General features: G+C 38.1%; 1 protein-coding gene across 1 annotated transcript; it reads left to right on the forward strand.

The window, feature by feature from the left end:
* Positions 1-286: 286 nt before the first annotated feature.
* Positions 287-1,165, forward strand: LOC127099720 (uncharacterized). The gene has a single exon (XM_051037406.1). The coding sequence runs from the start codon at positions 287-289 to the stop codon at positions 1,163-1,165; it is 879 nt and encodes a 292-aa protein (XP_050893363.1).
* The last annotated feature ends 17,133 nt before the right edge of the window (positions 1,166-18,298 follow it).

Here is an 18,298-nt window from a genome sequence, read left to right on the forward strand (position 1 = left end):
ATTTACACTAAAACCACACTGCTGTGGTATGCTGACTTCGTCAACAACTTAGCAGCTGGACTTGACTTACCAACAAAAGAAGAAATTCTTCCATGATCTTAAACAGTACTATTGGGATGAGCCTCTACTTTTCAAAAGAGGCGCTAATGGAATCTTCTGTCGATGTGTCCCCGAAGATGAAGTAAAAAATATAATCTCCCACTGTCATTATGCTTCCTATGGAGGACATTCAAGCACCTCAAAGACTTGCGCCAAGATCTTGCAAGCCGACCTCTTTTTGCCCACTATGTGGAAAGATGTCCACATCGCAATCATAAATTGCAACCGGTGTCAACGCACTGGCAACATCTCTAGACGCGATGAAATGCCACTTAAAGGTATTTTGAAAGTAGAAGTCTTTGACGTGTGGGGAATTGATTTCATGGGACCATTCCCATCTTCTTTTGGTAACAAGTACATACTCATTGCTGTCGATTACATATCGAAATGGATTGAGGCTATAGCCTCTCCAACAAATGACGCACGAGTGGTGATTAGGCTCTTTAAGCATATAGTCTTTCCTAGATTTTGTGTGCCGAGACTTGTCATCAGTGATGGTGGCTCCTATTTCATTTCAAAGATTTTTGAAAAGCTATTATTAAAATATGGAGTCCGACACCGTGTAGTAACACCCTATCACCCACAAACGAGTGGGAAAGTAGAAGTCTCAAATAGAGAAATTAAGCAAATCTTGGGAAAAATAGTTGCCACCTCTAGGAAAGATTGGTCTTCAAAGTTACACGAAGCCCTGTGGGCATATAGGACAACTTATAAGACCCCAATAGGAACCACACCATTTAAGCTAGTTGATGGAAAATCGTGTCATCTGCCAGTAGAATTAGAGCATAAAGCATATTGGGCCGTTAAGACCCTTAATCTCAATTATACTGCCGCAGGCGAGAAAAGAATATTAGATATCCATGAACTAGAAGAACTTAGATTAGACGCGTACGAGAATGCCCAGATCTATAAAGAAAGAACTAAAAAATGGCATAACAATCGTATATCGAGGAAAGAGATTAATGAGGGTGACAAAGTACTTCTGTTTAACTCTTTCCAGGAAAACTTCGTTCTAGGTGGTTCGGTCCCTTTGAAATTACCAAAGTTTTTCCAAATGGAGCGATAAAGATAAAGGGAAAAGCTAGTGAACCATTTACCGTAAATGGGAAGCGTTTGAAACATTACCATAACATTGACAACAAATTTGTTTTCACGAATCTAAAGCTTGCAGAGCTGCCTGCTCATTCATCGAATTAACCTTTAACCAATTTTTGTCGAGCTTACGACAGTAAACAAAGCGCTTGGTGGGAGACAACCCACACTTTATTTTTAGTTATTAATTCTATCTTCTAAATTACTGTTTATTATTATTTCTTATTTCTCATTTTTTCTTTCTTCTCTTTCATAAAGTCACTCAGTAATTTTCTTTATTATTAACCATTACTGACTTAGTGCTATTGTCTACTTAAATTTATCTAGCTACTGACTTTCACGATGCAACAAGTAGACTACATGGATATCGTTTTCAGAGGCAGAGGTCAGAGGAGACGCTTTAAAGCTCTAGCTCCGAGAGAGAGATGACACTAACTATATACCCTGATGGACGTACCATGACTAAGTTAGGTATCAGAGATAGTGTTATGTTCCTACTTAACCAAATTGGCTGGGATACTTTTGTTATCCTTAGAATTCCTAAGCTCCCTAGTTTACTTGCCAAGCCATGGTATTGGATTTAATAGTTTTTCTAGATTTCATCCTCCCCAACCCAAATCGCACAGATGTGCGCAATCCGGACAATTATTGTTATATTCATGATCCAGTGCCTAACCCAGTCCCTGCGTATATTCCTGAGAATGTAGCCGCTGGCGGGGACATCGATGAGGATTATGTTCAGGAGCCGGCTGCTCTTGCTACTGAAACACACCCACACACGTTTCTTCTGAAAATGTTACAGGTACATAACCCAGGCATATGCCCATAAGAAGAAATATGGCACCTGCCATTCCTGATGACATCTATGCTGAACTACTGTGACGTAGCGAATTAGACGCTTAGCACGACTAACAAATTCAAAACATGGAAGCTCAGCAAACCGAAATGATGTAAATCCTTCGCCAGATGCAGCATGACCAACATGATTATGCTTTCAGAAATGAACATAACATGTCAGGTTTGATCGATGAGATGGCAACTTTGACAGTGCGTGTGGAAGATCTATAAGACTATACCTCTTATATGGGTACGCCACCTCACCAACACCGAAATGGTAGACGTGGACGAACACATGGCAGAGGCCACCAGTAGTAGATTTTCCAGGTTCTACCTTCCTTTCCTATCTTATGTCGTTGCATTGGGGACAATGCTCGGTTTAAGTATGGGGGAGGAAGCTTTACTGCTTTTATTTATCACTTTCTAGGTAGATTTAATTATTGTTATTTCCTTTGTTAAATTGTTAAGTGTTAGTTGAGTCAAATATCAATGCACTATCGAGTCTTTATGCGTGGTTTCCGTTATTTACTGATTCTCCTATTTTCTTAAGCCATACCAGGCTTTTTCGAAAATCTTGACTTAGAAATACAATACATCTTTTGAAAATTCTAAACTATAAATAAAACTTAGGTTGGATTGTAGAGATTTGGAAAAACTTTACAAGATCGATATCATTTTAACACCTTAAATCTCCCAAGTATAAGACCGATTTGAGTACTTGTCGTGCTGTAGCCTTAAATTCTATCCTTTAATATTCTTTAAGTAGTTTATCTAGCAGTCAACACCATCCTAAGAACACACTATGCAAGAAGTCGATCCAAATAAGTGTATGATCTCAGGCTTAAAAGAGAAAAATATTTACTAAATTTATGAAAAGTGTTGTTCCTTCTAAGTTAGGTGACCCTCACCCGGTCATTTATCCCAACGGTACAACCATCTTTAGCTGTTATTTGAGCCAAAGTGCGAGAAAAATAAAAAATAAAAAATAATGAGATCATAGTCACTAACAGATTATCTTGCTATGAATGTGAAAGGATAACGAGCTTAATGTGATTGCACTAGAATGAAAAAGGATAAAAAGAAGGATTAGTAAGGTAGGCTTAGGCATGATGACATGATTCAGATTAGTGTGTATAAGAGGGAGACTTATGACTGCACGATTGCGACTATGTGTTCCAACGAGACCCTTAGTGTGGAAGTTAGTACCTGTTGATGCAATTTCTGACCAAAGTAGAGTTTGTAGGCTAGAATGAGTATCCGAATGCATCTGTGTTTTTCATGAGTCTTGATACTATATGCTGCAAAGTTTTACAAAACTCTTTTATTCATGTGTGCAACATTTGCTTGAGGACATGTAAATGTTTAAGTATGGGGGAGGTTGATAACGCGAAAATGCATCGTATATTTGACTTGACTTGTATTACTTTTGACTTGATTTTCGTACTTTGTGTTTTATTTCAGGTATTTATCGAATAAGAAGTGTCTATGCAAGCAAAGCGGGAAAAGAGCAAAAAGGAAAGAAAAAGGGAAGAAAATGAAGCAAATGAAAGAAGGTGGCGCCCACCACCAAATAGAAGGTGTAACGCCCACCACATAAAGCCAATGTGGCGCCCACCACCAAATAGAAGGTGTGGTGCCCACCACATGAAGCCAAGGTAGCGCCCGCCACTAAGCAAGGTGTGGCGCCCACTACCTAGGCTTGTGGCAGCCGCAACCAAACCCATTCCTCCTTGTTTTTCTCCATGTTTTTCTCCATCTCCCGTTGAGCTCGTTCAACCAACCGCTCTCCACTAGGAGATCTTCAAGGCTACTTTCAAGGAAGGAGTGAAGAGTATATATTAGAGCGTTGGTCTTCAAAGACCGGGGTGTGCACTTTTAGCCAGATTTTTGTTGTTAGAATTTTAAGTAGATATTTACTTGTAAAGTGATAGATTTTCCACATCAGGGACTATTACGACTTAAGTTTTAGCAACTGAATTTGATTGTAACGGTGTACCCGATTTGTCAAGCGTGTAGCGGTAAATTCATGATCATTAAGCTATGGATAAACTTAACGTCAATTAAATCAGAGTCGCCATCGCGCTTTTATTGTTTCCAAGGGAAAAGGGAAAAGTACGAACAAAACCCAAAGATAATAAGTTTTCAAATCAAAACTAATAAAATGCCAAAGATTACAGGTAAGGGGGGGTTGTTTACACAGAGGGAAAGTGTTAGCACCCAAAGTATCCTAGGTACTCATAGGGAGCCCTTTTTATGTGTACGTGTGTTTTGGTATAAAATGATGTTTGCAATAAATAGAGTGTGGGGATGAGAAAATAGTTCATTAATTATATTTTTGTGTTTGACAAGATCTTCGGACTTGTGCCTACGTACCAACATAAAATGAGGGATCAAAACCTCGTAGTTCGTGGTATCAATTTCAAAGTGAGTGAATTGCTTTTAATAAAAACTTAAGTTTGAAAGAGGCATAAAAGGCCTAAAAGAGTTTGAATGGGTGTTAGTTCTTTTTGTCTTTTGAAATTTAAGTCAAGTATAGTTAAGTTTATTTACAAGTTTGATTAAGGAAAAGAAGTTTAAAAATGCAATGGCATAAGGCCAAAGTTTCTAATTTGCAATAAAGTCTAAGTTTAGAAATCACAAGCAAAGAAGGTTTTGAAAAGAAGGGAGATATTTGAAATTAAAGAAGGGGGAGGAGATGAAAAGACTAAGTCTAAGAAGAAATTTAAAAGTTAAAAGTTGAAAAAATCTGACCAATGGGATGTAATCCAATAGACAAGAATGTCATATATAAACCCAATTTCCCCTTGGACTTTAGAACCAAGCAATATCACTACACAAATAGCAAGAAGAGCAAGGCATCAAATAAAGATAGCCACATCCAAGCTTAGCAACTTTATGATCTTCTTCATAATCTTCCCCATGTATCAGATGAAATAATCCTTTGAATGGCTCAGAATAAGTCATTAGTCACAGGTTCAGAATAACAATTGCATCAAGACCATGTTGCAGATGAACTCAAAAGGGATCTCAATACTTGCTTCAGATGAAAGTTCAATTCACAATGACAGGCTTCAGAAAAGTTGGCATTGGCCAAGTCCTTTTTGCATAGGGAATGTTGCCTAATGCTAAATCCAATGTCTCAAATCAAATCCAACAGTCCATACAAATCCTTTTTTAGTATTTTTGTTGTTATTATGTACATTAAGATCAAAAGACCACAAACACAAACAAAATACACAAACAAGTATAATCACAAGATATGGCTCAAGTGAGCAAAAAATGGAATTAAAATAAACAAGTTAAATGGTATGAATAATGGCAAATGATAAAGACTTGAATTTAAAATGCATAAAGTAAATGACTTGAAATTAAAAGTAAGTCAAATGTTAGTTGATTAGAAGTTAGTATTACTTTTGCTTTTAAATTGTTTAAGTCATTCTTTGGAGAACACTCAACCCTCTACTCACAAGCATGGATACTTGAACTAAGACATCTTCCAAAGGAAGGAAAAAAGTCCAAGTTTCCACGCAGTACCATGAAAGGGGGAGACTTACAATCTCACTTACTAGAATGATATGCTTTTGGGTCAAAATTTAGCGCTATGTTAAGCAATCGTAATTGGACTTATGTAGAAGTCACAACTATTTGAGGTCAGGCAATAGAAATTTTAGTGTTAATGCATGTTAGAGATATGGAATTATGAATCATACTCCTAAAACATACCATACTTAAAAGAAAATGGAAAAAGGGTGGACCTAATCTCATCCATACTTATATTGGTTTATGAACCAATTAGCCTTAGAATATAGAGATATCATAAGTCAATAGAATGGATGGGATAGAAATGGATTAAAGATGAAGAGGGAGGGGAAATGAAATAAACTCAAATTGGTCATGGGAGGACTTTTATCAAATTAAAATCATTCATTCATTTTGGAAGATGAAATGTACATTTCATTAATCCCCTAAATTCAATGATTTTAATCCAACAAAGTCAAATCAACCTTGAACAAGACCCAACTACAATAGTCAAACTCAACAAGTCAACAAAAATAGCTCAACATAATTTATTTACAATTAAACAATTAAAAATCAATTAAAAATGCATTAAATTAAAATATGGTTGATCAAAAACCTAAAACCTCTTCAAAACACCAAACAAATGGCCAAGAGATTTATCATAGGTCAAACAAGGTCAAAGGACCCTGGAGAAAAAATTTCATTATTTTTGGAAACAGTATTTTTAAACAATTAAAAATATGCACAAAAACAATTAAATCATGAAAAATATTAATATTGATCCAAAATATAATTTTAATTCAGAAAATGAAAGAGAAAAATATTTGAGAATTTTTGGCGAAAGTCCCATATTTTTTGGATCAATATTAAAATTAATATGAATTAATGAAAATAAGTCAATTCAAATGAAAATCAGAAATTTCAAAAAAACGTGGACCACTTGATCTCCCTCATTAATTGAGGTGGAAGATCAAGTGGCTCCAAGCGCGCGTTCCACAAGGTCATTAGTCAACAACGCAACAAGGATGGTAATCAAAACCGACGCGTGAGATTAAAACAAATTAAACAGATCATGTAGTTAGGAGCATGCCAACGCACCGCCAGAGCCAGAGCTCCGGTCTTCTTCTCTGGTGGACCTCACCGGACTAGTCCACCTTCAACCATCACCAAAATAAAAAGGAGGACATGAATTTAAAGTAAAAATGCTCAGGAGCTCGAATCTGGCCTCAATTTCACCTAACTCCAAGTATATAGAAAGATACAGGGAGTTGAATTTTGAGGATCATGATCTGAGTGGCTTCGATTTTACCTCTAAGAAACTCAATCTTGTTGCCTACATTGGTAGGACTTCAGACAACCAAAAACCAACAAGAATAATGGAGAATTGAGTGAGAATCGAAGAGATGAAAAATTCAGAAATTCACCTTCAATGCAGGTTCAAATTGGCACGATCTTGCTCTCAATTGTGCTTGGCCTTGCTTCAGATGCTTGATGGAGTGGAAATGGATTAAGGAAAGTGATGGACTCTTGGAGTTTCAATTTCAAAACAATTGAGAGATTCAAACTCGATTTTCAAATAAAATCACCAAGCTTATCCTTTGAATGTGAGGGTTTAGGGTTGCTGATTCAAAGCTTGCGCGCCAGGGTCCATAATTCTGAGCATGAAGGGTCTCATTTATAGGCAATGCACTTGGTTTCACACCCTCATTTCAAAATTCCAAAAATAGCAATTTACCTTTGCATGGATGCATGGGCGTGTGATAGGCCCATGTAATGATGCATTTAGGTCCAAAAATGAGTGTAAGCAATGCTGAAGTCATGTGGAAAGGCCATGCATTCGTGTATGGAAAGTGGAACTTCAACTCTTCCAAATGGTCCTTCAACTTTAAGCCATGCGCAAGTCATTCATTCTTTGTCCAAATGGGACTTTTTGGACCTTTTGGAAAGCTTAGATTAAGAGGAACAACTTTCATGTTGAACACTTTTTAATTTAAAGCTTGGATCATGATGAATTTTGAGGTGGAAGTTTGGAAAATCAAACATATCAAAAAAAAATTCTAAGTACCAAGCCATATGTTCACTTCTTCCACCTTGGATAACTTTTTCTATGGGCTTCAAATGAGAAAAGTTCCTTCATTAAAGTTGTATCTCTTCCAAATACATTCATCATGATCATAAATTTGACCTCATTTGGATTTAGAATGAAAGAGTTATGCATTTTAGAAGTTGAGGAAAATCACTTGTTCAATGGTATTGGCCCAAAATGACCTATAATGTTTCCTCATATCACATGTATTTGAAAGTTGAATTTGCACTTCATCCATACATAAAAGTTGAAGTAGACATATTGAATTTGATTATGTAACTTGAATGGTTTTCGTATAATAAAAAATGAGCAAGTTATGGTCTTGGGAAGTTGACCTCCAAATTAGGGTTTAGACAAAATGACTTATAATCTTTCACCATAAAAAATGAATTTCCAAGTAAAACTAGCTCTAGACCTCAACATGAAAGTTGTTTATAATGTCATTTATAGTAATTTGGATCTTGGAATCATTTTCATATGACAAAAAATTGTAGGAGATAGGGTCTAGGGAACCCCAATTTTGATTAGTTGACTTTCTCTGGTCAACCACCATGAACCAACTTGCTAGCTTGACATTCTATTGACTTTTGGGACTCATGGAGGATCATATATGCATAAGATGACGAAATGTGAAGTATCCCTTTAAATATTTGATCAATTGGTGAAGAAACTTGTTGAAGAAGTCACATAAGATACCCAGATGAATTAGGGTTTCCAAGGCAAACCAACTCCAAACTCTTGATGATTTCTTGATCAAAATAACATGTGAAGATCATGGGGATTCATATATGATACTTAGAGCCATACTAAACCAATTCTTCATTGATCTCTTTGCAATGAGGGTATTAAACCCTAAATGTGAGCTTGATAGAGTATAGGTGAGCATGTGCACTACCTACAAAAGAGTTAAACTATACAATGGCATATTTTTGGTATTTTGGTTAGTAAAGATAAAGAAAAATGAAATATGATAAAACCAAATGGTGCTTGGTGATCTCTCCCAATGCAAACCCAATGAATAAGGTGTAAGGAGGATGCCAAGGTATGATCCCATTGCTAGTGCATATGATGAGAATAGTATGAGGGATCTTAGGGTCAAAATTGGGGTCTCACAACTACCTCTATTTAAGGACGTTCTAGCTGAGGAGATGAAGGTTAAAATCTTCGCATCGACTCAGTAGAATGGATTTAAATAACAACATATAGAAACAAATTTTGGTCCCTAAGAGACCTCATGATGCATATGATTGAATGTAAGAATAATCTTTGTGGGGAAAAGTTGCCACAAAGGAAAAGAATCCGGAGAGACTGAAAGTTCATAGGAGTACAATGCATTCCGTAAGGAAAACTCACTAGGGAGACAGAGACTCTGGGGGATAAAAGGTGTGTGCGTAGGCCAGGCTACGACTTTAAAGACTGCTAGGGGACTCGAGGGATTCCATTAAAATAAATCAATGGAAAGACTCAGCCGGAGAATAAAAGGAACATCTGTAGGGGAAATGGGTAGACCAGGATAAAACTAAAATACTCGAGCCAAACAGGGAAATGGCAATCTCACTGAGGAAATACGCACTCAGACTGAACTGGGGAAGAAATGATCTTCAACACAGGAGTGACAAAAGTATATTAATCACCACCGGTTACTGGGTAAGGGGATAACAAATTCTGATAGAGAGGACATTCGTTACCAATTAGGGTAAACATATCAAGGATGACTCGCTGGGGGAAACAGAAGGTGTATTCATTACCAGTTACTAGGTAAGAATAACCTGTCGGGGAAAGCTAAATAGGATTTACAACTACCGATTACTGGGCAGAAGACCGCAAAGAAAGAGAATATCCGTCACTGATTAAAGTGAACATATCAAGGATAGACTCAAAGGGGAAAAATATTCGTCATCTGTTAAGATGAACATATCAAGGATAGACTCACCTGGGGAACATTAGGAAGGATATTTGTCACCGGTTAAGATGAACATATCAAGGATAAACTTCCTGAAAAAGTAGGAATTATATCTATCAGATACTGGATAGAATACCAGAAAAGAGAATATCCGTCACCGGTTAGGATGAACATATCAAGGATAAACTCTGTGGGAAGGAGTAGGGATTACATCTATCAGTCACTGGATAAAATACCAAAAAGAGAATATCCATCATCGGTTAAGATGAACATATAAAGGATAAAATCTGAGGGGAAGCAGGATTTACAACTACCGGTTACTGGGCAGAAGACCGCAAAGAGAAGGAAAACCCGTCATCGGTTAGGATGAACATATAAAGGATTAAGTCTCTGGGAAAAGAAAATAGGGATTACAACTACCTTTTTACTGGGTAAAATACCAAAAAGAGAATATCCGTCACCGGTTAGGATGAACATATCAAGGATAGACTCAAAGTAGGGGAAGAAAATATTCGTCATCGGTTAGGATGAACATATCAAGGATAAACTTCCTGGGAGACGTGAAAACGAATTCGCTGGGGAGAAAAGGGTTACTTTTACCGGGTCTTAGGGCAGAAGTAAAATACTTGCAATTGAGGAGAAAATTACTAGCTACTGGGTAATAATTCTCAGGGGACCAAAAACACCTATCTAGGTAAGATCTAGAAAGAAACGGTACATCCAAGACTCAACCCAATGGGGACATAACTCAAGAGAAGTGGTTCCATCTAGATAATCAACTAGGGAGGAAACTGAAATAATAATCATCCACGAGGAAATAACTCAGTGGGGGATGAGAAAGGTTAAATTCTTTCTGCTTAATAGGCTGACACTCTACAATTGAAAGAGGACAGACAATCCAAATCTACGCGGGGAAAAAAAGTATACCACCGTAGCAGAGGATCAGATAAAAAATGAATCTCAAAGTGCATTATTAATGAATGTATATGTATATGTATATGTATATGTATATGTATATGTATATGTATATATGATGATTATGATGACAAAATGATCATAAAGGATACAAATGTCACTGGTCTGAATCATCAATACAATTCTCAGCCACTCCTCTCAGGAGGGAAGCATCTGCTGGGGAGAATCGACCACCTCAAAGGCTCAACCCTGGTTGGGGAAAAAAGGAGATGGTTTGCTAAGGAAACTCCATTATCAATTCTGCAGGGAATTTTAGGTCAACACCGTATCAAATAGGAGATAACCTTGCAGAGGATCAAAAATACTGCTCAAGAGTCAGGGCTAATAGAGGTTAGGGACAACTCTGATGGTGACTTGTGGGGAAACAAAATTTGCCGAGTCGTGCAAACTGCTGCGATGACGCGCCTACAACTCGAGGGAGGCAAATACAAACTTAGCTGGAGAAACCAATAAAATTCGGTTGGAGATGCTGGAAAGCTGTTGGGGAAGAAACATAGATCACACCAACTGCTTGAGGAAAAACCAATAATGCTTCGCATTTTAGGGCTTACTTGTTCTCGGACCGCTGTGAACATCCCTTTAATGGAATCGATTACTCTTTAAAAAAGTAATTGCACTTATTAGTTTAAGAAAACATGATTTTTATTTTAAAACTTTAATTTCAAAATGATCACAATAAAATTTAATTCTAATTAGCCGAATAAATAAGAGTAGAAACAATTGGAAAAGCTCGACTTTATTTGATAGAATGGTAGTCTGTAAATGACAAGACTCCATAGATCTTTACAAAAGTTGAAAAATGGTAATTTACATGGAAAAGGGCTACATTGAATACGATGATCGCTAATCCTTCTACCAACTTTGATATCCACTGTGCTTTTGGCTTTGGTTGAAGATGAATCAGAACCAAACATTGTGCTCAAGAAAGTCTTCAAGACTAAAGATCAACAGGTTGCAGTTACTTGCCATGATCCCTAAGTTTTGCATAAATTTCCCCAAGGTGGGGTACTCAATTTATCGGGATAATCTTTCTTCTGTTTTATGTCTCTAACTTTTGCCTGGATCACCCTTTCGGGTTTTCAATCCACCGAGATGCTCATTTTTGCCTAAGCCGCCCTTTCGGGTTTTCAACTTAGCGAGCTATTCTTTTCTTTTTAGGCGAAGTATTTCTTGACTGCATCAACATTCACAAGACGAGTGAACTCTTCACCATCTCTAGGAAAAGGCTCTCTTAAAAACATATGAGCCTTCATAATTAGGAGTCCATTTGCCCCTAGAATCCGATTTGAAAGATAGAATCTTCTTGAGCACAAGGGCACCTTCTCTAAACACACGAGGCCTGACCTTCTTGTCAAAAGCTTTCTTCATTCTCTGCTGATATAACTGGCCATGACACATGGCAGTCAACCTATTTTCTTTAATCAAATTCAGTTGGTCATACCTGGTTTGACACCATTCAGCCTCAGTCAACTTAGCTTCCATTAAAACACACAATGATGGGATCTCGACCTCTACCTGGTTTGATATGATTATAACTGGGAAATCCATCCATAAATGAAAAGACTTTGAATTTAGCTGTATTATCTACAAACATATCAATGTGTGGCAGAGGGAAATCATCTTTTGGACTAGCTTTGTACAAATATCTATAATCAACACACATGCAGACTTTTCCATCCTTCTTTGAAACAGGCACAATATTGGCCACCTATTGCGGATACTCAGCGGTAACAAGGAAACCAACATCAATCTGCTTCTGCACTTCTTCTTTGATCTTCACTGCCATATCAGGATGAGTCATTCTCAACTTCTGCTTGACTGGCGGCATTCTGGATTCAATGGCAGTCTATGCTCCATAATATCAGCATCCAAACCAGGCATGACTTGATAGGACCAAGCAAACACATATGAATACTCTCGGAGAAGATCAACCAACCCCTTCTTAACCTCTGGACACAGTTGAAACCCAATCTTGACTTCCTTCACATCATCCTCAGACCCCAAGTTGACTAACTCAATCTGCTCTTCGAACGGCTGAATGGCTTTTTCCTCATGCTCAAGTAGACGAGTCAATTCATCAGACACTTCTTCATCACTTTCTTACTCAGCTTCAAACACAGGGCATTCAACGTTTGGAGAAGGAGTAGGATTATTGTATTCAATGGGTTTAGAAACCAACATGCATAATGATTTGATATTTTGATTTTAGAGGAGTGAATTATGACCAAATATTATGCATATGGACAATTATTATTTATTTATTTATGTATTTTGTGATTACCATTTTCAGAAAAGCAAAAAGTAAAAACATCATAGATGTGAATGAATAGAATTACATTTTATTAATGATCAAATTAAAAGATGCCAAACAATGTTCATTTCTCCCTTAGGCATAAGAGAAGGATTTTCAAAAATGATAAAAACAATTACTTAGAGCGATGAACAATAACAAAAACGTCGACAGCGGTCCAATTGTTGCAAGCTTTTCCATGCGTCACAAAATTGGTGTAGTCTTCATCTTCATCACCCTCGATCACAACAGCTGAGTGTTGTTCATTACCATGAATGAACCCTCCGCTATGGAAAATGCATTGCATATCTTCAACTGACGACCCTTGTTGGAAACCCAAACCGGCTCGGCTCTTGTTCTCGGTGACCTCTACCATCCGGCCCCACTGATCAGAACTGACATCTTCAACAACTTTCTGTGCGTCTTTAAAAGAGGACATATGTTCCCCTACTCTATTCTCCTTAGTAATAGATAGAGCTTGGAACGGAGTTCCAATCTCATCCTCAGCTTCAACATATGAGAAAGACGACAAGTGGCTTACCAACAAAGCTTTCTCTCCTCCAACGATAACAAGCTTACCATTATTCACAAATTTCAACTTCTGATGCAGAGTTGACGTAACAACTCCCGCCTCATGTATGCATGGCCTTCCTAACAAACAACTATAGGCCGGGTGGATATCCATTACCTGAAAAGTAATTTGGAAATCACTCGGACCTATCTTCACTGGAAGTTCCACTTCTCCTATAACAGTTTTGCGAGAACCATTAAAAGCTTTGACGCTCACACCATTGTATCTCATCGGAGCTCCTCGATACGATAATTTGGAAAGAGTTGATTTGGGGAGTACATTCAAATAAGAGCCGGTATCAACCAACACATTTGACAATGCATCCTCCTTGCATTTCATCGATATGTGCAACGCTAAGTTGTTATTTCTGCCTTCCTCAGGAAGTTCTTCACCACAAAAGCTTAGATTGTTGCAGGAAGTGATGTTAGTCATAATATGATCAAACTGATCCACGGTTACATCATGTTCCACATAGGCTTTCTCCAATACCTTTTGCAATGCTTCTCTGTGCGCTTCAAAATTCATAAGCAGAGACAACACTGAAATTTTGGAGGGAGTCTGGAGCAGCTGCTCCACCATATTAAATTCACTCTTCTTAATCAAACGAAGCACCTCATCATCATCATTAAGCTTCAAACTGCTAGATTCACCAGACTGACATCTTGGAGCGCTAACCAGATCTACTGCAGGCACATAAACCTTCTTACTGACATCTTCTACATCCTTAGGGAACACATGCCCAAAAACACGACCACTACGGGTCACCTTTGTAACATCAGCAATACTCACCACAGAACTGGTTGTAGGCAACGAAACCTCTTGACCATTCTCTAACATAGTAGCATTATACTGATACGAAACAACTATATCGGATGCATATGGGATTGGGACCGCTAACCGTATTACCAATGGCGATACTGATCTATTGATGCTGTTACTACTACTACTGTCAAACTGAATTACAACCCTCTCAGAGGTCTTGAACATAGGAACTATTATATTGACATCATCTATATCCCTTGATTGTTGAATCTGGATTACATTCTCATCCATCAACTTCTGGATATCTTTCTTGACAACTAAACACCCACGGGGGTTCATACTGCAGATCATACAACTGGCATGGCCATGCTCACAATCACTGATGGTGCACAGGGTCTTATGCATCTCAACCAAAGATCTACGTGCATCGCACATCAAATACTCGGAAACTTCCTGGTCATCCATCTACCATGTTGACAGAGGAATTACCATGAGCAGGCAATGGGTTAGCTTTCACATTCGATGCACGGTCCTCAAAGGATACCATCCCACTCTTCACGAGCTTTTGAACCTCATATTTCAGCGGATAACAATTCTCAATATCATTGCCAGGAGCCCCTTAATGAAAGGCACAATGAAGCTCTGGTTTATACCACCATGGAAATGGTTCTGAAATTTGCGGCGAATTTCTTGGTTGAAGAAGGTTCTTGAGAACCAAAGATGGGTACAATTCAGCATAAGTCATAGGAATAGGTCAAAAGAGACCTTCTTCATCTCAAAATTTTATTGTTGTTGATTATTGTTGGTGTTGGTGTTGTTGTAGTTGTTTGTTCTTTGTTGTGGTTGTTGCTGAACTAGTACTGATTGATTATTGGAAAATACTGGAATAGCAGATGATACTTGATGATGATGTTGACGGGGTTGCAGACTTCTTATGACATGAGACCTCCTCTGCCTCCCCACTGATACTGCATTGGTCTCGCCTTCTTTCTTTCTAGCAAAACCGCTACCATACTTCTTGCTCGATGATACCTCTTCCTTAGAGAAACGTCCTTCTCGAACACCCTATTCTAACCTCATCCCCATGTTTACCATTTTGTAAAATCCATGGGAGCACTAGCAATCATTCGCTCGTAGTAAAACGAGCTCAGGGTCTTGAGGAAAATCTTGGTCATCTCCTTTTCTTCCAAAGGAGGGGTAATCTAAGCAGCTAGCTCTCTCCATCTCTGGGCATATTCTTTAAACGTCTCCTTGTCCTTATGAGACATCGACCTCAGCTGGTCCCTATCTGGCACCATATCCACATTGTATTTGTACTGCTTTACGAAAGCCTCACCCAAATCATTGAACGTGCGGACACTCGCACTATCCAAACCCATGTACCACTTCAGAGCGGCACCACTCAGACTATCTTGAAAGTAATGAATCAGTAACTAATCATTATCAGTTTATGTCGACATTTTCCTGGCATACATGACAAGATGGCTGAGCGGGTAAGTGTTCCCCTTATACTTTTCAAAGTCAGGGACTTTGAACTTCATCGGGATCTTGACGTTGGGAACCAAACAAAGTTCCGCAACATTCTTACCAAACAAATATTTTCCCCCCAAGGTCTTCAACTCCTTTCACAGCTCAAGGAATTGGTCTTTCATTTCATCCATCTTCTCATAAACACCCGGACCCTCAGACGGCTCAGAATTGTAGATGATGTCTTCAACACGACGTAACATGTGAACAACTAGAGGTGGAACAGACATGACCAGGCTAGATGCCGACGTGGAAGCAAAAGTAGGCGCAAAACCTTCAGGCACAAAGTTGGGCGGCATTCCCCACGGGAATCCAGCAGGCATAGCAGGCGCAAACTGAGTGGCAGGCACGGTTGAAGTGACAACCTCTAAAATGACAGTCCTCTTAGGAGGAGGATTTGCAAGCGTTGGAGAAGATTGACTTTGAGCAGCTAGAAATGACTCCATCATGGAAGTCAAGCGGGAAATCTCGTCCTTCAGTTCTCTGTTCACTTGTTCCAAGTGTTCCATGATTCTCAGATGATTGGCACGAGTATTATATCGATGAGTCAGCTTGGTTGAAGCACAAAAGAATAACCAATAAGACATCTGGCGGAAGAATTTTTTTTTTATGCAAATGATGCATGAAATGCAATGCTTTGATTGTTTTTATTTTCAAGGAACATACTATTTTATTTGCAAATATATAATAATAACAATTGTAATAATTTGATTGACTATAAAAATCTCTTTTATTCATATAATTTAGAAGGATAACACTGAGTACAAATTCAGAAACCAAGATACAAATATAAGAGAAAATGAGACTAATCATCCTAAGGATCCCTTAACAACGGTGTCAGATGATCTGGATGTAGGCGCGTACTTCCTTCGGATGCATTGAATCTCGGACTCAAAGGAAGTTTTCATCTGAGCCTTTTCGAGGACAAGCTGGTCAACAATCTTCTTCTAAGAACCGGAAGGTTGAGGCATACTAGAGGAAGATGAAACCTATGGCTCTCTCTGTCTCTTCACTGCTCGCTCTTCAAGAAGCTCAATAAGTGCATCTTTATCCTTAGACTCAAGTTGTAACTCTTCATGCTTTCTACTCAAAACATGGAATCACTCTTCCCACATATCCTTCTCTTGCTTCATCTTGGCAAGTGCGTCTTCCAACTCCTCTACATCTTGGTTAGGGAGAGTTGATGGCTCATCCACAACCAAAGACATAGGTCTTTCACAAGCATACGACATATTTAATTCCAAAGCTCTCTTCTTCACCCAAAGAGTGTAAGCTTCCAAAGCTACACAGTTGCGCAGACCAAGCTCAGATCTTCCTTTCCTTAGGAATACAATTGTGGGATATTTTTGTTTTAATACAATTTTTCTGAACTCAATTTTATCGGTCTCTACGAAAGTAGAGTCGTGAAAACATCGGGTAAGATCGAAAGCCGTCTGACACTAAAGAATAAAATTGGTTTGTTTTTTATAACGAATACCGCGAAAGCGCTTTGTTAATTAATTATAAAAGTATAATATTTCTAGAAAGAGGTTTTAAAACTATTTGCGGACGCGTTTATAGGTTTAGGATCCGGTTAGATGAGCGAAAGCCTGGAACCCTTTTAAGTTAATTTTCAAATCAAAATCACTTTTCAACTGAGTAAAGAGTCTAATTTCTAAAAAGAAATATTTACTACTTTAATGCAATAAGCTCCGGTCACACGTGACAATGGACGATATAAATTAGAGAGTCAAATTCGGTTACGAATACGCGAAAGCGGTAGTTACTGTTCAATTAAATTATTTTCGAAGTAGAAAATATTACCCCGTATAGTAATCCCATTTACAAACAATCAAGAGTATTGTTGTTTGATCAGAGCCACATTCCACTATTATTTGTCTGAATTTCTTAAAGTTATTTATTTCATCTCTCGTTTGCTTAATTCATTCGCCTTAGATAAACACCGTAGCAACTGGAAACAATCGTTTGACAGTTAGGTCTATGTGGAATCAATATCTTTTAAAACTACGCGATAGACTATACATTTAAAGTTAGGTAATCCGATAGACTCATAAAGTCACGATCAAGTTTTTTGCGCCGTTGTCGGGCACCAATACCGTCAAATTTCATAACCTGTTGTTACACCTTCTAGATTAAGGCAACCATTATCGGTCAATGCGAAGAAATTACAGTACCAGAACTTTAGAAGATCCAATAGTTGAACCAGAAAAATACGTAAGAGCTCGACTTCTTCTCCAACAAATCAAAATAGCAATGGCAGAAGACCAAAACCATAGGCCACTCAAAGTGTATGCAATACCTTATAACGAAGAACTTCATTCAAGTATTTTCAACCTAACTATTACAGCTAACAACTTCAAATTGAAACCTACTTTGTTGCAAATCATGCAACAAAGGCAGTTCACTGGTATCCCAACAGAGAACCCAAACCAGCACCTAAAAGTTTTCATTCAACTAGTCGACACACTAAAATGCAATAACGTTGCTCCTGAGGCGATACATTTACGTTTATTCCCTTTCTCCCTTAGAGATAGAGCGCGATCATGGCTAGATTCCCTTCCAGCTAATTCCATCACTACTTGGAATGAATTGAAGAAAGTATTCCTTGCTAGATACTTTCCACCTAGTAAGATCGCC

This window comes from Lathyrus oleraceus, chromosome 1 (assembly GCF_024323335.1).
Source record: "Lathyrus oleraceus cultivar Zhongwan6 chromosome 1, CAAS_Psat_ZW6_1.0, whole genome shotgun sequence".
In the NCBI taxonomy this organism is placed as follows: Eukaryota; Viridiplantae; Streptophyta; class Magnoliopsida; order Fabales; family Fabaceae; genus Lathyrus; species Lathyrus oleraceus.